Here is a 21,953-nt window from a genome sequence, read left to right as displayed (position 1 = left end):
TGTGAGTATTACTCGGATAGTGCTTGATTATAGTTTCCATTGCTTTTGTTTGAATGTTTATTTTAAGAATGACAAGTATTTTTTTGTAACTTTGCAGAGTACAGATGCCAATTCAAATGTGAGGAAAAGAACAAATGCCACAGTACAGTCTGAAGCTGATGGTGGGAGCCGAATTGACACAAGGCACAGCTCCGTCCAGCCTCCCTCTGTAGCTCAGGGGTCTTCTGACATTACACCCCACTCCCTTTCTGCATCAAGTCCCAACCCTTTCACACGAATCAACGCATCGGAGACATTATCTTCTGCAAGAGCTACCCCTCCAGCTCCTCCTTCTACCCCAATTTTAACTGGATTTGTATCCCAGCATGCCACAGCTGGATCCCCTTCCATTCAGCACTTGCTTGGATCTAGACTGGAGCAGATTCAGACCACCTCACCTAATACATTAGGAGCATCTGCAAAGCCATCTGCTGTCATACCACCTCCTCCCCCCGCCTCCCACTCTGGCACGAGTAAGATAGACAAATATGCACGCATTTTATTTCCTGTTACCTTCGGAGCATTTAACATGGTCTACTGGGTGGTGTATCTATCCAAGGATACCATGGAAAAATCAGAAAGTCTAATGTAGTTTTGCTGCTATGTAGTAGTTCCTAAATTATACTCACATTTGATGCAGAGTTTCTTCTTTTGAAACTATTTAAAAAGGTCAGTAACTCTTATTTATAAAAGCTGTGTGGTACTTTCCCATTCTAAAGGCTGGAGTTATTGGGGATAATTAGTTAACTCTTAAGAGAGTAATGGGTAACAGTAATGGTCTTCCTCCCTTCAGCTAGCAATGAACCAACTACTCTGGCTGCACAGAACTTGCATTTGGGAGGAACATGCACCTGAAAAAAATCAGAGGCAGAGGTGCACAGCTGTGCAGTGGAACACATCTGACTGCTAGGAATGTGCATGTTGGCTATTACAAATGCCTGAGGCACCTAGCACTGCTGTCTGGACACAGCATTGCATTCTCTGAGTGTGAGGTCTATGTCCTGTATTTTTTGACAGTGCTTGCTAGAAAAAGACTTTCCCTGATAGATTAAAATTGACAGAATAGGGGGAAGAAAATCAAGAGCGGCAAAAAGGAAGAAAGTCCAGCCTGGGAGAGTGCAACTCCAGGAAAGTTATGCAAAGGAGTTGTAGAGCTCCATATATTTTTACTAAGCATTATTTTGCATTGTAACCTGGGAAATTCTCACACCAAACTAAGAATGAGTGAACCTTGTAAAATCTGAAATCTGATGTAATTCTCGAAATTGGATTTTCTTGTTTGGTAAGGTGATCTCAAGTGGGCAACTCTTCTTCGACCTTGCTGACCAGCTTGAGTGGATTTATTCCTAAATTACATCAGTTGTAGCAGATGAGGACCAGACCACAATGTTCAACTTTTAATTTGAATTCTTTGCTTTTTCTTTGGATGCTTTAGGGTTTGGATATTTGTTTGGTTTTGCTTTTTTCCCCATACTTTTCAGTTACACTCCTGATTTCCTTTAAACACATATCCATTCCCCTCTGCACACACCTCCTTATGTATTGTTTGTATCAAGTTAAATTTTCAAGACAGTTTTAAAAGTGGCTTGAAAATTAAGCAAAAAAAGCCCCATTTCCTGCGCATAGATAAGTGTGGCATGTCACTGAGTAAATAAAAGACACCCTTTTTGAGAAGGACTGCTGTGATATAAATAAGAAAGTAAACTTTCTAGGTGGATCCCTGGCTAAAAATGTTAATTTATGATCCATTTCTTTACTTTAAACTGTGGCATAAATAGGTGCTTTTCTTTCTAAATTGCAGTATGCAAGCAGGCAACATTATTAAAAATTGAATAGTTAAACCTAATAGAAATCCTGATCATAAATGTTATTTTCACTATAAGAGGTAGAAAACAAATTGCCAATAAATAAAATAAATGTTTGTACAGAACTGTCTGGCTTGGCAAATGGTTAGTGTTTCTGTGCAGGTGACAAGGGAGAATCAAAGGCCAAATTCTCAGCTATGATCTGGCTGTGCCTTTAAAGGGTCTGGACTAGTCTTTAGCTTAGATTGGTAGTCTATTGTCAAAGTTGTATGCTGCAGGGCAGATCAGGTGAGTGTTGAGTGGTTCTGTGTTCAGATAATTATCAAGGGATTTATGGACACCACAAGCTGCTGGCAAAAAAAAGGCCTGCATAAGACTGCCTTAGACTATGCTGGGACAAGAGTCAGAGTAAAAAGACCCCATAATGGTGAAACTATGACAGTGCCTCTGTCTCTCCAAGCCTTTTAGCCATCTCATGGCTGAGAATCTGACCTTTAACTTGTGGGATCTGGGAGATACCTGGCAAGAGTACATCTCAATACCTGTCATTGTTGCATCTCTCATCTGTACTATGGATCCCAGATGGTTCTTTCATGTGCAATAATGAACTGTAGATGATAGAATGCAGTGGGAATGTCTTACATAACTTTATTATAATGGAGTATAATCAGTTGCCTTAGTCTTTCTTTTACTTAAGGGATGCTCTCAAAAGGCCAGGTATGGTTCTTTCCTTTTTCATCTTTTACATCTGGAAGATGGATGAGACTACAGCACTCATTAGAAAAACATTACATGGCATATCGGAGCACTGGAAATGGAGCACCCGTGCAAGATGTCTAACTGCAGTAGTTTGTATCTTTGGATGTACTGCTAGTTGCTGTAGCTGTTTCCTCTCTAATTAGGTCACATTGTTACAAATTGTTAGAATAGAAGATGGTATGCAAGGGATTATTTATTTGGCTAAACCAGAATAAACAAAGCTAAACCTCTGGCAACTACTGATCATAATTGAGCAAATAATAAAATACTTCTAGCATGAAGAATGGTGACCTGTATGGAGAACCTAGTATTTGCACCAGAAATTAATGAAATTACGCTTTGATGAAAGCCTAGGATGTTTCTTTCTAATGCTTTCCTCTGTGATGAAAACCTAGGATTTTTTTTTCACAGGCAGAGCTTTAAACAACTAATTAGAAACAGTTATCTGTTCTTTCTACCTATCCCTGTATACTGATTTTATAATCAGCTTTTTCAAGTGTGTTGTTCAGTGGGATCAACACTAGTTCAGGCTAAGACTGATCTAAATGTGCTGCTTGAATTCACTTGTAGTTTCTGTTTAAAGGCCTATAAAGAGGGAAAAGGGCTGAAAAATAATAAATTACAGATACTTATTTCTATGCTTCCATTTTGGGAGAAAATTTTAGTGATACCATGGAAAAAGTTACGTATTTTAAATATCTAGTGTATTCCTGAAATATCTTCCAACACTTCCATGCCTAAATTCAAAATGAAGTATATTAAAAAAAAAATCATGATAAGCCTAGGACTAATTTATTGAACTGTACTACATTTTTATGTTGCAGCATATGAAGAAATTTCCACAATTACCTTTCCCAAGTACATGTGGACAATGTAAATAGGAAATTACTGTTAACAGTAGTTCTTCATTATTTTTAATCTCCCTCGATGATCAGAAACAGTAAAACGAAAAAGAGCCTGCAATATACTCAGTGATACTGTAACTTGAAAGTACAAAAGGAGGACTATACTAAATATAGCAGCCCGAATGTTCAAAACTGCTAACTGAAATCCTAAGGGAGAATGTTGCAGGGATCATTTCAGTGACCAAATAGCTTATTAGAGATGAGTTTCGGGGAGATGAACTCTACAGGAGCTATATTTTTAGGTTTTTGTTCTTTTTTCCTATTGGCTTTGTTGAGCAATCTTTTTTTTTTTTTTTTTTTTTTTTTTTTTAATAGTATCATAGTGGTTTAAAACTAACCAAAGACTTCAGATATCTTCACATCTATCAACAGGAAAGGAAAGTGGAGGGAAAGACAAAAATCTTTACAAGGAAACAGAGATAGTTCTCCACTGATATTTCCTCAGAGACATTGTTACCAGCAGCGAAACTCCCACAGATTGCAGAGATGCAGCCCTGACCACTAATGCAGTCACTTGAGAAAAACACTTAAAAACTTGGTTCAGGAAGATTACCTTCACGGGAACTGAAGAGTAGTTTGTAGGCAATTGTGAGCCCATGATTAACAGGTTTCACTGCAACTGTGACAATAATGAAGATGAGAAAGGTGGCAAACTTAGACCCCAGACCTTCAAGGTGTCCTGAACTCTTGGAGCTCACCAGCAGTACTGGAATCTGTTTTTCCTTCTATTAAAATGGACTTATCTCCATCAAATGGATGTTGGTAGTGCATTTCTTCTCCCATGTGTCTTTGAAGGGGAAAAAAGATTTTAAACTATTTTGTTATCCACTCTACATTACGCTTTCATTGGGCAAGTAAACTGGACAATAATTGAATGAAAGAGATAAATAGTTTGATAAGGAATGTGATTAGAGCTCTTCTGTTAACAGGAGAGGAGAGTTATTGATTACAGGGTGTTCAAGTGTAGCCTTTGGCATCTCATTGTCATCCTTCAGGATGGACCTTACCAAAAAAATGGGGAAACCAAGTAAATGTATTTAATAGGATTAACCAGTATTTGTACAAAGAATTGAATGAACTCAGCTTTCTGATATATCCAGAATTCCTTCTTCTTTCACTTAATGTGCACCTCGTGTATGTCATTTGGCCTCAGTGTCCCTTAATGCTGTAGCTCATTGTCTGTATGCCATGTGAGAACATCAGGGTATGCAGTATCTATTTAATCAATTTATCCAAAGCCTAACTTCCCATGTTCCTTGTGCTGCTAGAAGTGTAGGGAAGGCCAGAATGGAAGAATGACACACAGGCATTGTAAGAGACACACATTGGCCATCTGAGACATTCTCCCATAGATATTACAGACTCCTTAGGAGACTCTTTTTCAGTGTGCCATAGCACACTATGCATACAAATCCCAAAAGCTGCCAAGAGATCTGTTTGGATAGCAGAGTAGATCATGGACTTTGCACACTTCCTATAACTTTTGCTTGACTTAGAAGATTAAGGAGGAAAGAAATTTTGGTGAGTTGTACCTTATCTTCCTGGGACTTGCCAAAAGGGCTTGACCTCAGTAAAATAAAAAGGGTTTGTGTGGCTAGCACTGGTTATGAATTGCAATACAGACAGCTGACAAAAACCCACCCTTGGTTTTATTTAATCCTAGGACTAAATAATAGATTAGAAAAAAAGCAGCTGTGTTGAGAAGCCTAAGTTTACTATAACGTGCTGATGATATCGATCAAACCAAGATGATCAAAGTTGGAGAAGTCTTACAGAACTTCAGGGCCATACAGCAGTAGGTTTGCAGCAGGTCAGTGCTAAGTAGGGAGAAAAGGAGGTGCTTCTCTTCATACTCTGACAGGAGTAAAGCAATAAAGCATAAACAGTACAGCTCCTCTATTAATATGTGGTAGAACAAGACTGCATAAACAGAATTTCATACTCAAAATAAATCTGAGGGGTAAATAGCATTATGGAGGTCAGTATTAACTACCAGAAACCAACCCTAAAAAAACAAGGGAAAAAAATCCAGGAAAAAGAATTAAGATAAATGACAGTAGCATATTTTTATATTATTTAGATTTTTTTTTCCAAGACCTTGTATTTCTTTCACTGTGGACTTCCAAGGTGAGTTTACATTTTTTTAAGAATCTTTACTGGTATCCACTGACACCAATATCTGTTTTTCATTTACTTCAGTGCACTTTAAATGGGAAGTTTACTGGCAGGAAAACTGTGCCATTTTAAAAGAGTCTGATATGCATTAATTTGTACAATCTTCATTTGTAGGCCTCTCCCTGGAGTCAAGATGTAGCTATTTTGTAGAATGTGAGTGTGGGGAGAGTTTCAGTGTGTTTTGAGTAAATCAGACTCTGAAAGTCAATTTTTGCCACATCCCAGGCAAGTGAGAGTAGTGTGAAGTACAGAGCACCCTGTAAAGATCTATTTTGATGATGTTATATTCTGTGTTAACTGGAGGGAATGAAAAATGCAATTACTGTAAATAATTGATAGTATTTGCAAAACATGGTTTGTTTTTACATGAGTTAGAAATGTGTTAGGTATTTATTGCAGAATTGAATGGCATTGTCTTCTAGTCTATCACTTAATGCATCTAAAAGTATCTCTTAGACTTTCTTATGCTTTTTGTATTATCCCACTGGAAAGGATTTCAAAGAAAACCATTTCATTAGATTTTTTGCATTGCAGTTCACTAGATTTTTTAAGTCATAATTCTATTTTCACTTTCTTGTGCAAGAGGAACTGAGAGCATGATGGTTTTTTCAAAATAAAAATAACAGTGGCAAAATAAAAGCCTTGAAGATTCCCTTTTTTAGAAAACCTTCCAAACTTTTGAATATTTTTTAAAAAGATAGTGTAGTTGAAGCATTTAAAAATACTAATGCTGTTGCAGCCTGGGTACATATATACATATATCCCTTGAAATAATATAATTTCCCTGAATTTTGAGGAGGCAAACTCAAGATGCACTTGCTAATAATTCTGTATTGAAAGAGTAGCTTTCTGGATGGAAACACCATATGAAATAGCTATTTTTTTATCACTGTCTTAGTATACCTGTTTTCAATAACAAGATATGGAGGAAGAGTGGGATATTACTGAATTAATCTTGAAATAACATGAAGATCTGGGTTATTTCCTGCTGGTTGTCTTGCTCGTGTCAACATTTACTTAGTGTCTTTGTGAATGTTGTATCCAGGTTGCTGTTAACTGACAGCAGCCTGTGGATGATCTGATGACATAAAGAAACACTAAAGGAAATCACTGTTTGTGAATATGCTTCATCCTTGGAAAATACTTAACTGGAGTTTGGTAGAAGAAGCAGATGACAATATAAGTGCTCAGCTCTACTTCTGAGCTCAATACATTGAGAAATTTAATTGAGTACTGCTTTGTCTTGCATCCTCATCTTGTGCTGGTGGCTCATCTCCATGGTAAGTAAAACTTCTATGAGGATGGAAGTCTTAGAAGTAAAAAATGTCTGCAAGTATTTCTTCAAAGTTATTTTGAAATATGAGATAGCTAACCTTATTACTAATAGTAAGGTCACAGTATGCTTTATATTTCTAAGCTTGAAAATCTCCTTTTCTGTTAGGGTGTGCCAGGTTGTCAAATTAACTTTTCATAAATAGATGATTCTGTATGTAAATTTTTTTTTTTTTTTTTTGGTTAATTTGTGGTAACATTCTCTATCACCAGATGAGTGGTGAAGATTTGAGGTGTTTCAGATAGCCAGAGCTCTTGAGTAATTACTTTAAAATATTTGGAGATACATGCCTTTGCAAAGCAATACCAGCAGTGCTTTTGTGGTAAAAATTAATCGGCCTGTGAAAAATCCTGGTGTTGAATACTCAACCCATGTTTGAAGGGCTGATGGAGCACATCGGGCAAGGCAGGACTCAGGGCATTTTTATTCTGAGAGGCTTCTGAATTGGAGCTGGCTTATGTTCTGCCATCTTCTGGAGCAGTCTGCACCAGAGGGACTACAAGCAGAATCCATGGGCTTTTTGCAAGCTTTTTTTATGACTCCACCACAAAACTGTATTACTTCTGAATGTAGCACTCTCACCTTCTTTATTGCCTTGCCTTGTGTGTGGGGAAGTATTTCAGTGCTTGTGGGGAAGCAGGCTGAAATCATTTGTCTAGCTAAACCCCCAGTTTTGCTTTGTTTCCTTTTGGCTGGTTAGTGTGATGGGATCTGTCTGATATGGCTCCCATCCTAGTGCTGGTACAAAGGAGGGTGTGAGAAGCCTGGATTGATGCTTTGAGCTGGGTTAATGCTGGTGCGAAACCACAGTCTGAGGATTCTCTTCTTACCTCCACTATCATTAAAACAGAGGCTCTCTCAGGCTTTCTTAAACCTCCTGTGCCCCCTGTAGTAATTTTTTTCTCCAAAAAGGGGATTTTATGAATTAGACCAATGAGAAAACATGGACTTAAAAAAAAACAACAAAAAAAAAAGAGGCCAGAATTTTGGAAAGACCCAAAATCAATGAAGTTATTTAAAGAGTGAGAAAAGGAGAGAAGGGAAAACTTAAGTATTAATGAAAAATTTAGTTTCTTGCTATGAAGCAGTTATTTTAAGATATGTCCTAATAGAGGTACTAGAACTGCATCTGGCAGGAAGCAGCCTAGAAATAATTATTTCTTCATTATAAGTATAATGAGAAAGTATTAAAGAAAAGTGTCTAACGTCCTATTATAAACATTTGTGTTCCATTGAAGCTGTTTTCGAAAATGGTATTTTCTTTGTCAGCCAGGAAGAATTAGGAGACAGAATGGGAAGGGAAAAAGAATGAGTTTTATTAAGTTTTACTGTTTCCCTTTATTTTAGAACATTTCTCAACCAGAAATATAAACAGTAATTTTTTTTTAAATCTTTCTGAGACTCTATATATTTAATTTTCAGTAATGAGGCACTTCAGAATGTTTAACATTTAACTTGCTTTATGTTTAAGAGACTAGAGAGAATGCTGTCTCTGATTTAATTCAGTTATCAGAGTGTATGTGGGTGAAGAAAACAGCTTTTATTACAGTAGCAATCAGTTTTTTTAAAGTATCATACTTTCCTACTAAATCTGAAGACTTCATTCTTGTACCTGAATTCACGGGAGTTGTTTAGTGCTAAGCATTTCTGATAATCCAGTCAGTGCTACAGCCTGTGGGCTGCACCTGCATTTTAGAACTGCCATGTCTGAAAATGTACATCCACAAGTTGGCAGTTGCACAGTATGGATCCCACAAAAGGCAAAGGTGTGTGTGTAGCTCACTGTGGGTGCATGGGAGCTGTTGTGTTGCTCATGTGGGAGAAGATGGGAGCCTGTGGTCAGAAACAGAGGGTAAGGAGGGTGTGACTGCATCTCTCAGAGGCTGAGAAGAGCTTATATTGGATTAAGCCACTTATGAAAATGCCCCCTAAACCCTTTTCCAAATAGGCAGCGTAGGAGCAAGCTGAGTGCAATGCGGAATTCAACTCCAACTGCAAAGCCTGCCCGAGGATCAGCACAGTTAATCTTCTCTAAGGGTTCTGATGCTGTGGCTAGAAGACTGAAAAGATGTGAGGTGGCTCCTGCTGCCAGCTGGAATGCCTTCATGTTGCATGGGCTGTCCTGTAGTGCAACAGGGTCTTTGGAGTAGTAGGGGCGGGATGGAAAATACCTTTTTGGAGTACAAAATAGGGCAGAATGAAAGCTTCCTTAAGATCAGCACTGCTCATAGGCTCTGTAATAGCACAGAAGATCCCAGAGGAGCACCAAGGTCTATTGCAGCCTTGTCTGCTCCTTGCCTATCTGCTAAATGTTTTGAAATGGAGAGTGGTGGGAATGACAAATGCAGGTGTGGTAATGAAACAAAAGTTGATTAGTGCTGCTGCCTGGTAAGTACCCACAGTCTCCTGCCAGCAGCTTGTGGGCCTTCCCAGAGACAGAACTGCATCTCTGACTTTTTTGTAGGCATAGTTATTATGCCTCTACCATCTTCCCTGTATCTTAAACATTGGAAAAAAGGTTTTTCTCTTTGTACTCTATTTTGTTGCACACTTATGCACATTTCTCCATTTTGTTGCATAATTATTAAGAAGAAAATCAAGCTGAATTCTTCTATTTTTTTTTAAGCTTTTTTAAAAAAGATGTTTCTTCACCTGCAGACATGGAAATCATAAGCTCCATTGCAAACTTCAGGAAGGTAGGAAATACTTCTACGCAAACTTCTGTCTGTGATTATCTCACAAAGATAGCTGCTTAGCTGTGGGATATTCAGTAGCCATTTCATGAATACATGGATTGTATTTTTTCTCTTTGGAGAATGTGGAGATGATATATAAACAGAAGGTAATAACATTTTATGGAGAGGTTTTAAAATGCTACCTCTCACTTCTTCTCTGGCTATCATAGTCATAAATCAGATAAGAAAAGATATGTAAGTGAAAAAAAGGCATTCATCTTCACATTCTCAGTTGCTCTTACCAAGTATGCAATTAACCAGCTTCCCTGTACCCTTCCAAGATTTCTTTCTGCTATATCATGGGTGAACTGTGGAAGACCTAGGAATTTTTAGGTTCAATACATCAGTTCAGTTAGGAGGGCACTCAGAGCTGGCCTTGCTGAGTTAGGAGCATGTTTTTGTAAGTGACGGAGCAATGTGCTCAGCAGGAGAAGGTATCCCGGTTCTGGATAAGAACAGCTGAGGCATTTTGCTGAGGTAAGGAGTAAGAGTTGAATTAGGTTTAAGGGCTTCTCATTAGCTGTTTTAAACTTCCCAAATTAACAATCTAAACCCACTCTTTGGCATGTTCTGCTACTTTTGCGCTGTTTTGGTTTGTTCAAGTTCTGTTTTGTTTGCTCAAGTTCAAGTTCCCTGACTTTTGCTCCCTTGCTGCATGGCTGAGGTGAGGAGCAACAGTTTCTGGGATGGTATGGGATTCCCATCCCTTCCCTTTAGCCACAGACTCTCTATGCATCACATCTCCACCAGGAGGACAGTGGAATCTGGGCAGGGAGAGGATGTGCATCCATGCCAGGGGCAGATAAACCCTGGCTGTCAAGCAGCAAGGCACAGTGTGAGTAGGGTGGGAGTCCTAAAGTATGGTGTGTAAGGATTTAGGGGTAGGCTTCACGATCCAGTGCTAGTGCAGTGGCATAAACCAACTTTGTCTGCTTGTGATACAGGTCATTTGTAGAACAGAGAAAAGTTTTCAGGTTTCTGAATTTTCTGGATGACTGCTAGCATTGCCAACCCACTTGTGCTCTGTGCTGCATCACTAGCAATCATACAGAGCAGAGACAGTATGTTAAAAGTCCATCTGCAGACACACACTTGCTGGTAGTAAGTAAATAAGGTGCCTAGAAGTTGCCCTGGGTACCTTTTCCTCCTCACCTTTACCTACCACCCTTGCACTCTGCCAGTCCTGATATTCCAAAGTGCTGAGGTACTTTAGTGAGCTGTTAAAATCAGTTCATCTAACAAATGATGGAGAGCATCCTTTCTCTCACTCTTTCTATTCACAAATTCACAGCTGAGAGGCAGACTGGGAGATACCAACTTCTGTGCTAATTTGAAGTTTAAGACCTATGTACCAACTGAGAAACAAAAAACCCCCGAATTTATACGTGATATTTAGCAGCTGCTATATCTTGTGTCATTTTAAGCTGAAAATGAAAAGAAGTAAAAAAAAAAAAAAAAAGAAAAAAGAAAAAAAAAAGATGGTATTTACTGATATTTTGTTTTACTGTAAACTTTTCTTTTTCTGAGAAGCCTTGTCCATTGCAACCAAGACATCTGGGTTTAGGCTTAGACATTGCAAGGAAGACTCCCAGTGCAAAATACTACTCTTTTGGAAGTACTTTTATCTTTTTTTTGTTCTGTAAAAGTAGTGGCATGCAGAAAATATACTTAAAGTGATCATAGTAAAAATGCTTTTTAAACACCCCCTGTAGGAAAGCCCTATCTTTTCTGTCAATAACTTATTACTTCTGCAATATGTGGCTATCCTAGATGCATGTTGCAAGAATTCCTGCGCCCTTCCAAATTCTAATGTTTATCCCTTTGTATTGGCTCATACATGGGGAATAACTGAAGGGAAATCAAAGCAAGGGAAGCCTTTGGTTGAATTCTTTTACACTATTCTTGGTGCACATTTTAGTTGCATGGAACAATGTGGCTGGGAAGATTTTAAGAATCAGAGATTAACTAAATTATTTGAATAATATGATCAATGCTGGTCACCTGACTATACTAACAAACTTGAAAGGTGGTTTGATAGCTGTCAACTTGTTTTGCTATTGTGCAGCTTAACTGTTACCTTCCTGTATTATGAACATCTATGTATTTGGAAAATAAATCCATCTTGCAAGAAAGATTGTGCAAAAAAATTGTTCCTATTATACTCCAGTGTATTGCTGATGTCAAATAAAATACAATTGTGAGAGTTCTTAAACAGTTGTCTTTCTAATTGTGGCCTGAAGCAGAAAGAGGAAGGAATACAGTAAACCTCTTTAATATGAATTCTCCTGAAATTATTGCTGTAACATTGATGCTTGCTAAATGATTCAATCAACTTGATGTTTTAGATATGAACAGACAATGGAATGGTTTTCATGAGCAATATGATGAATGCTAATCTGCTTTATTAAGATGGCAGACCAGTCTACTGATTTATCATTGTCATGATGTATCTCACTACGTCAACAAGCTAAAAGCTAAATCTTGCCTCTCTCACAGCAGCAGAAACAAATAATACACAGATTAGCAATGCTCACTTTATTGTCAAACTTTTTTATATTTTATTCCTGTGAGGTAATCTAAGAGCACTTCCTTCTTGCCTTACCTGCCAACAGACCATTCATCAGCTGCTCTATTTCTTTACATGACTTAAAGTGATTTTCTATTACTCTTTTCTTGGGCCTGAAAAAGCTTCTGTACATTAGAAGCCACAGACTTGTAGAAACTGTGTTTCAGTAAAAATGAACTAGAGCAAAAAATATGTGTATAGAGGCATGTATGGAGAAATCATTTTGGTATGAGTAGTGGCCCATGCAAATCAGGGAGTGGGGAATCCTAATTTCTTTTAAGTGTGGCCAGGACCATCAAATCTCTTTGCAGGTTGAGCTGAAAGCTGTCGGAGTGGCTTGTAGTGCTGCAAAGTGCTGCAAAGTGCTGTAATTGCTGCTTGCTTCAGGGACAGATGTTGATGCCAAGAAATCTGCTATGTTTGACAACCACAGCTAGATCATAGATTTGGGAGACTACAGCCCTTCCTCCTAGCTTTTGTCGCTGTCATTTTTAAGTCTGTAGCAGAAATTAGTCATACATGCTGCTGCTGCCACTTGATGCTACATGGCAGATACTACCTACACCACAGCTCACATTTTACTCACGTCACTTGCATTGATTAGATGGGGATTTCTGTTAGGTTATAGACAAGGCCTGTTTAGCATCCAAGGAGAGTTTCAGTGGATTCTGGGGTAAGGTTTTATGTAATTTAGAAAAATATATGCTGGTAGTATAAGAGGAATTCAGCCTGCAGGCTGAAAACTATTAGGAACTTTACCTGGGCTGGTGAAAAAAACCTCCTAAATTAATTTTTAATACTTCTTTGTGTACTGGGTGTGATTAGTGGTTCTTAAGAGCACTAGATCCTTTTATGGTCGTTAGGACCATGAGACTTCTGTTTTATGTATTTTAGGTCTGAGGTTAAGGGAATTGATCCTGTGTTTTCTGTCTGAGTGGTCTTACTGTGGGCCTATGAAATATTTGAGATTGAGCTGAGAATAGGTGTTCTCAATTAACATTGAAATATATTTATTTTTATATGTAGTACTTAGTACTTCTATGAAGAGAAAAGCACAGCTGAGGAGGACTCAGTTGTTGAAGTCAGGTTCTGGCTTTTTGCCTGCCATTTCCTTCTGCCCTTTTCCCTCCTTCCTTTCTTCAGGGATCAGTCTGAAATTTGTATTCTCAAATTTGTATTTGGATGCACTTTTGGAATGGCCCTGGAGAAGACGCAATTAAGTATGCTGTTCCTTGAACAAAAACCTTGGTCTCAAATGCTGAATATGCGTTCATCTACCAAACAGCTTCTGACCTGGTATGTATATAAAGGTAAAACCTGCTCAGCCTGTTCAGTGGTCTGAGATGGTAACACTAAAATGCCCTAGTGTTAGGACACTAGTGTCCTAGGAAACCAGCAAGATGACAGCTCCAGATGTAAGTGAAGAAGCATCTGGGAAAAGGCTGGCTGTAGCTCGTGGTATTTCATACCTTATGCTAGGAATTGTGAAGTCAGGAGGGCAGCCAGCACAGGCACAGAGAGACAGGAAGTTGTGTCAACTTCAGCACAGCCAAGTGAGCCTGGAGGAGGAATTCAAAATACAAGGCGAAGGGTACCCCAATCTGAGTGCAGGAAATAACTGGTAGCACCCTCACACCATTAGGGGAGGGTTGATGAAGGTGTGAGTTGATGTAGTTAAGCCAGCAAAATTTAGAGATATTATACATCAAAGACTTGGTTTTCAGATTTGCTGGAGAGTCTTTAAGAGGAATTGAGAACTTACCTGTATCGCTGAACTGCTTTAATGCTGATGAAAGCCTTTGGATGGAAATTAGGTGTCAGCCCTGATGGATAGTGTGAAAGGTATCTTGCTGGAGACCTAGGAGGTGTGAAGCTGTTGGGGAAAATTGCCAAAGGCATTCTAGGTTGGGCAAAGTGTACAGATGTACTCACTGTATTTATTGCAATTTTGGCTATTTTTCTTAAATGACCTTTTCTGTTTGTTCTGTACAGATTTTTACTTGCTCGACTGAGAAAATTTCATTTCGAACGATAGGAAATTCATTAAAAATGCATTGAAGTATTTTTTTTTTCCAGATAACAAGAAGCTGAATAAAAAGCTACTCTGAAGTGTCGTTCACAGCATGGGAGAGCCTGCCAAAATGACACAAACAACTCGGGGCTCCCTGGTGTTTTATCTTCTGGGATTTTTTTGGTATTTGGTGTTTTTTATTTGGTTTTTTGTTTTGTTTTTGTTATTTTTTTCTTTTAATGATTGCAGATGGAGGTGTTGTTATATCCTTCCTTTACAAGGCTAATGATTAGAGCACTTGCCCATAAAAGACATTGAAAGTCTTCTGCCTGTTTACAACATGTATATAGGTGTCAGCTCCCAGCTCACATATAAAATCTGTGTGTGTAATAAGAAGTAACTACAGCCAGTGAGACATTATAGCAAAGGAAAAGACCCTGTGGGGTCCCTTCAAACATAGTAAAAGGTATTTTGCTTCAGGAGTCTGTCCAGGATCTGAAGATGAAAGAGATGTATGATTCCATTGCTGGTTCAGGAGATATTTCATACATGTTTTTCACAGCATTTCTGGGCCCCTTGTTCAAGGAACCTATACATGCAGAAAGCCTAAGCACCAGGTAATGTACATGGAGATGGACTAGATGTGTTAAAACGCCTGGAGATTTGGCCCTGAGGGGAACTGAACTCAGCTGAGGAGGCCCAAATGCCGTGTGGGCTGTATGGACACAATTCCAGCCACAGCAAGGCTACTTCTTCCAAGGGACAAAACCATCCTTGGAGTCCCACAGCAATTTTATGACTAGGTGTTATAGTGGTGTTGATATGGGGCTCAAAGAGAGAATTTGTAAGGGTAGAGGTGCCCAGTTGGAGGTTAAAGAGGCCTGATTAGTTGCACAAGTCTGGGCCTGTCTGAATTATTTTTGCTACAGCAATATACCAGCCTCTTTTTTTACCATGCATTTGACTTTGATTCCTCTATTTATCCTCCTTAATAACAGTCCTTGCTTTTATGGAAATGGATTACATCTGTCAGTTCAGACTGGAAGTTGTGCTTGTGTTTTTTCTAAACTTCCAGCTCCTCTAAACAGCATTGCATCTGTGCTATGTGATTCATTGTGAGCTACAGAGCACAGCAACGCTTTGGAGACAGTGTGTGTAAGCTCTGCTTTGGACGTTGACAGCTGAAGGTCAAGAAGCTGGGATGCCTTAGGAATGCAGAAGCAGACCTCTGTCAGATTCCCTGGCCATCACAGGGAAAGAGGTGGTTGAGATGTGTTCCCATTCTCTCCATGTATCTCCAAGCCTTCTCTGTCATGTCCACAGCTGGCATTATTTTAAGGCCCTTTTACTTTATTTTAAATTTATCATATAAGATTACAATAAATGAGACCTTTGGAGAGAAAATGTGGTAAACTCTATCCCCGAATTTGCAAAAATATTGTAACTGTTTATGAATGTAACCACACAAGTAGGGTAATTGTAAAATCTGCTTAATTTCTCTAACTGGAAGCCTCTCTTCTTGTAATTTTGAGAACTTAGGATCCTAACAACATCTTGGGTTTTGATAATACTCACATTCACCTAGATTAGCTAAGATGTCAATACCTTTGCTTTTGAATATATTTAGTTATCAAACTTGTGACCACTTAGATATCATGGCATCTGTCAGGTCTTTTTCAATCAGTTTCTACGTAATGCATGTTTTATCTTGCCCTTATTTCCATATGTTGTCAATAAGCTGCATTCTAAAATGCAAGCAATTAGTCTTCTCTGTGATATGAATAGAAATGAAAATAAATGTCTATCGGTTTGATATTGCAAATGGTGATGAGGAGGAAAGTTGTTTTAGTATATTCTGAAATTTGTTAAAAAGATATGTGTCTGCATGCTGAGAAAGGTCTGGAAAGAACTTATCTCTAATGAATGGCTCAGTTCTCTACCCGAGGTGTCTGTGGGCAAAGCTGGGTAAGTAAACATATCAAAACCTACATATGAAGGTTTTTATTCCTGTGCTGGATATGCCTTTTACGGGTTTAGGCATTGAGTGCTCTCTCTATTGGAATGCAAAACCAGTGCATATAAATGCTACCAGGAAGGAAGAAATATGCTCTCATCAGAGGGAAAAATTGAGGTGGTGTGCTAGAAACATGAGACCTGCAGAGTTTTCCTGGGGAAAAAAATATGCTATTAGCAGCAACTCACCCAGAGTTTTTAGCCTGGAGAAAACATATCTCACTGTAAACCTGAGTGATGCCCAAAGAAGTGGTTGAGGAAAGATTAGGATATACTGTCTTCTCAGTTTGCCTTTGAGCCACCTCCAGACAGTTCCTCTTTAGCATCCTAATCTTTGAAATCCCTTTCTAAGACACCCTAACTCTCAGATAAACATAAGGAGTCAGGGATCCCAGAGGAGGAAAACCAACCTCTTTGATTCTCTGGATTGCAAACTCTGGGCTAAAATCAGCACAACACTTTAGGTGCTGGTTCCTCCCACTAAAACCCAACATTCACACCTATGGTAAGGTTTGAACTTAAACACAAGCAGATGCTGTGTCATACTGATACTGTAGCAAAGACCTTTCTTCCTGCATTTTTTTTTCCCTAGGAATGGGGAGGAAAGAGAAAGGCAGGTAACAGGCAAGTAAAGCTGGACAATGGATGGGAGGAAAAGATAACTCTATTCTCAGGTAATATTCACATAATTTGAACAATATAAAAATTTGTTCTCAATGGGGGTCACTATTTTTATGTCTTTTTTCTTGAACAAGTATGTCATACAAGTCTTGAAAAAACATTTAAAATTGGTCATGTAGGAGCATATGCTGAACTCCAAATTAGATCTTTGGTTAGTTATCTAGCCTCTATCCCTGCACATGCTCTGGTCTGGTTGTTCAATCATATGGGAAGAAATGACCTGTGGCAGGGACAGGTTACAGGTGCTTAAAGTGAGAGCCTGAGCATTTTTTTGTGTCACGCAGCTTGATTTATTCTTTATTCACATGAAAATCAAATTCATTGAGTAAATTATATAGCGTGAGCATCTCTTCTGTTATCATGGTAGCAGGGTGTGCTAAATGGAGTAAATCAACCAAATCATTATTAATCATGTGCTTAATTCATTGTCATGGATTTTTCCACATAAGTATTCATTAAGTCCTTGCAAATACATTGCTGTTGCATTTGCCTGTAACCATTATTTAGGTTTTTTCACTAATTAGTTAATACATATTACATTAATGTTTTTATATTTGGATGAAATCACAAGTACTTAATTCAGGCTACAAATGTCTTTGTGCTATGTTACTAATATGTATATTTAAAGAGTTTTGTAGGGAAAGTTGTATAAAATAAAGAATTTTGCAAGAGTCATGAAGAAACTCACAAGAGAAGTAAAGACATTTTCTACTCTGTGTGTGCTAAAACTACAAGAGAGTGAGGTACAGATTCCAACAACAGCTGAAGTACAGTGGAATAAAGCCACCAGTTTTAAACTCAGGTTCTGGTTTTTTGGCCCTTTTATTTGTCTGGTTTTGCTTTGTTTTGTTTTTTACATCTTTAGGCTTTGTCCCATATTTTGTTTCTGTCTTTCTTGGCTATTTAGTTCCTTCTTTTCTTTGTCCAGTGTTCCACCCCAATCTCTCATTGTAACTGATTCCCTCAACTAACCTAATAATTGAATTCAGTGGAACTTGAGAACATGTTCAAGTGCTCTCCTGAAGAAGGATGCTCTAGTTAATCAGACTGAAATTTTCTGTGAAGTAAATAACATTTATGAAGAGTTTTCTGAGTTATTAATAAATGCAAGAACAATTTGTTTATGTTAATTTTTTTCACGAAACACTTTACTAATAAATTGTTCAGGCAATTAGATAAACCTCTCAGACACCTGCTGTAGAAGAGAAAAATCTCCACTTACATATTAATTTAGAAGACTTTGCTGGTATCCCCAGTGCAGTAGATATACTCTGCAGTCCTGAGCTTGGACAGTGAAACTCCTCACTGTGTGAAAAACTGGCTGGATTGCTGGGCCCAAAGATGGTGGTGAATGATGTTACGTCCAGCCGGCAGCTGGTTGCTAGCAGTGCTCCTCAGGGGTCAGTGCTTGGGCCAGTTCTGTTGGATAGCTTTAGTGATGATTTGGATGAGGGGATTGAGAGCATTCTCAGAAGCTCACTGACAACACCAGGTTGGGTGGAGGTGTTGATCTGCTGGAAGGCACAAAGGCCCGGCAGAGGGATCTGGAAAAGCTGGATCGATGGGCCAAGGCCAACTGTATGAGGTTGGCCAAGTGCTGGATCCAGCATTTGGGTCACACCAGCCCCAGGCAGTGCTACAGGCTGGGGGAAGAGTGGCTGGAAAGCTGTTCAGCTGAAAATGTTGGCTGACAGTGGCTGAACACGAGCCCGCTGCACCCAGGTGGCCGAGAAGGCCGATGGCACCCTGGCCTGGATTAGAAGTAGTTTGGCCATGGCAGTGGAGCTGGTGAAGGGTCTGGAGCACAAGTCCTGTGAGAAGTAGCTGAGGGAGCTACCTGACAGGAAGTTGTAGCAAGGTGGGGATTGGTCTTTTTTGCCATGTCTCAAATGAAAAGGTAAGAGGAAATGACATTAAGTTGCTCTAGGGGAGGTTCAGATTAGATATTAAAACATTTTTTCATTGAAAGAGTGGCTGGATATTGAAGTAAGTTCCCTGGGTAGGTGGTGGAGTCACTGTAACTGGAGCTGCTCAAGAGGCAGCTGAATGTGACACTTGGATTGTGGTTTAGTGTTGATTATGGCTTGAGGGTTGGACTAGAATATCTTGAAGGTCTCTTCCAAACTTGATGATTCTGTGAAAGACATAATTTTATTTAATTTTTGATTTTGTTTCTTCTTGATTATGTCCATGCTAGAAAGTAAGAACTTAGCTAGTCTTTGGAGTGGTTTTGGTCTGCATCAGCTAGTCAAGTGGTTTCTGGACACAAGTGGGAGCTCCTGATGGGAGTTTTCTCAATACATAATTGCCCTTACTGGAGGGCAAGAGGAGTAAATGACATCACTCTGTTCAGTGCCAGCTGGCTTGAGCAGCAGGCACAGCCTCGTAGCATAGGTGCACCAGGTTGCAGCAGGGTAGGGAAGAGTCCTTGTGCTCCTTAAAGGAATGTGGAAGGATGCAGCTAACTTTTTTGTTGGAAGTAAAATTTTTAAAAGCAGTTGCAGAGGAATACCCCACGAGATTATAATAATCCTTGCTGGAGGTCAGATTAACTACCATTACTGGCACTGTGTGCCATTAATCCCTGTATTTCAAAATGAAATTGCATTGGTTCTTTACAAATGCTTTTCATTGGCTAGGAAATAAGCCTAACACAGTTCTTCAGTTTGAGATAAAGCTTTTTGATATTTCAGACATTTCAGATGATCTTGCTGGTGCTGCCACATATGAAGTTCACAGCCTCTGACCACAGCCAAACAGTGCTATACAAACAATTCATTTGAGACATCCCACAGCATATTCCATCCCGACTAAGATATGGTGATAGCCTTGTGAATCATTAACCACATGGCTGATGTGCACATAATCTATATTAACTCTGTACTCTGTAGTCTTTCAGGTCTGACAATAAACAGTCCTGACTCTTGCATGCTGGTGGCTGATTTTGCTGCCTTCTTGCAGATCTTGCAGATCACTTGAGTCCATGTCATAATCATTAAACATAAAGGAAGCGCTGGAGTTCTTTGAAGCTGAAATGTGCCGTAGAGCTTACTTTGACCAAGAGAGATGTCATAAAAGATGACATTATCATAGATTTTTGTTTCCTTTGGTGTTAAAATTAAGATGGAAAAAAAGAATGATTGAAAACGAAATTCTTAAACATCTAAGTTTTCAAGCCAACAAAACAAAGATTTTCAAATTTTCAATGAAAAACCTGAAAATTTTGTCCAGTTCGGCTGAAAAAAGATTAATATAGCAACCAAGTAGGGATATGGATGCCCCATTTTAATACTCTTAATCTAATGAAAGAATTTCAAGTGAGGGGTTGCATCAGCTTGCAGACTTGCAAATGATAAAGTGGAGAAATATAGCATTCTAATTGTAAGAAAAGGAAGATGATCAAATCAAGGACAAATCTTGTCTTACTTTGCTGCCTATCTGCACAGGCCTATGACTCTGTACTGCAGATGCAATAGGGATATGTATCCTGCTTGCCTTGAAGCGCAAAGGGAGAAGGGGAGAGTTCAGGTAGATAGGAATGATTCCTGACCCAGGTGAAGAGCTTGAGGCTAACTATTTTTTTTTTCTTTCTGGCAAGCACTGGGTCTGATTTGCAGTCTTAAGCAACAGGATTGTTTAAGCCACCATGATCGAGATGTTCTTTATCACTTATAAAGGAATGATTTTTTAAAAATTTTATTTTATTTAAACAGTTGAATGTTTGTGCTGGTATTGCCACACAGAACCAAAGTTTAGGAGTGTAAGTAGTGACTTTACAGAAGTATAAGACTCACATGCTTGGCTGAATCAAAAGCACAGGTGAATGTGGGGCTAAACATGTACAAACAAAACATATTTATAGATCAATTGCCAGATTTTGACCTGTACGGAGCTATTCAATATAATGACATTCATATTTCCAGCAACACTATATTTAAAGGCTAATTCCAGATAAGTATCAGGTATGAAACTTAGGAAGTTTTCTGTTTGGAAGATTTCAACCTATGGGTATATCTGAGGCATAGGGTACTGCATGTATCAATTCTTGCTATTAATAATAGAATAGAATTGAAGTTAGAAGATGTTACTGATAAATGTAGAATGGCATTTAGGCAAATTATGGTATTCTTAAATAAGGCTGTAGAAAAGAATTAACCAGATTTAATAGCAAAGAAATTAGCAGTGGAGAAATAGAGTGTCTTGGTAGGTCAAACTTGTAGTGAATTTTTTTATATACAAGAAAATGTTAAGAACTATGGAACTAATAAACCAGGAAATTATTAAGGAATGTGATGCAGTGAGAAAACATGGGGCCAAAAGACTTACCTCAGCTGGAGAAAATGTTTCCTAGCTTGAACTGAATAGCAAGCATATCTATAACATACTATTGCAGCAGACTGAAAAATATGTTAGATGCCATCTGGAAAGTTGCAGTGATTGCACTTTTTAAAAATTTCCTTCTAACAAGAAGCAATTTTGCAATCTCAGCTGTGGCAGAAATTATCAAGATGAAATGCTTCTTTACCTTTACTTAAATGATACATTATGCAAATTGAAAACAGCAATTTAAGGAAACAATTACATAAAGTGAATAGCTTCTATGATCCTCAAACAGGAAATTGTAAGGGATAAAAAAAGCAAACCCTAAATGCTCTTGACTTCGAGCTAGTACAGAAAAAGAAGCTCTGTACCTTTCTTCATATCAGGAATGGCAATTGCTGGCATAGACTGTCCTTGTAAAACATCCCTGTGGGAGGCCTTTAAACAGCTAAGAACAAATAAGTGAAGTAATACAACTGAAAAAAACTTAAAATGTGAATGTAGTATCACTGGAGACATATAGGCGTAATAAACAATTTGCTTGCAGGGCAGAACTGAAAACTGATTCTTACTCTGACCAAATTCCTGTAGACCTTCAGATTTATCAGCTT

The 21,953-nt window shown here is 38.6% G+C and overlaps 1 protein-coding gene across 3 annotated transcripts in view; it reads left to right on the top strand.

Moving 5' to 3' along the window:
• GABRA4 (gamma-aminobutyric acid type A receptor subunit alpha4) overlaps positions 1-21,953 on the top strand; it is an 87,691-nt gene that overhangs the window by 34,295 nt on the left and 31,443 nt on the right. For 2 of the 3 annotated variants that reach the window (XM_030270999.4, XM_041716078.2), the window contains one exon: positions 98-11,963. The exons of the other annotated variant lie outside the window; for it this stretch is intronic. In XM_030270999.4, coding sequence (XP_030126859.1) covers positions 98-631 — 534 coding nt within the window. In that variant the 3' untranslated portion in view covers positions 632-11,963. Of the gene's footprint in view, positions 1-97; positions 11,964-21,953 lie in introns of those variants that run through there. 3 annotated transcript variants of the gene reach the window in all.

This window comes from Taeniopygia guttata, chromosome 4 (assembly GCF_048771995.1).
Source record: "Taeniopygia guttata chromosome 4, bTaeGut7.mat, whole genome shotgun sequence".
NCBI lineage: Eukaryota > Metazoa > Chordata > Aves > Passeriformes > Estrildidae > Taeniopygia > Taeniopygia guttata.
Note: the sequence above shows the minus strand (reverse complement) of the source record. Positions and strands in the feature narration are given on the sequence as shown.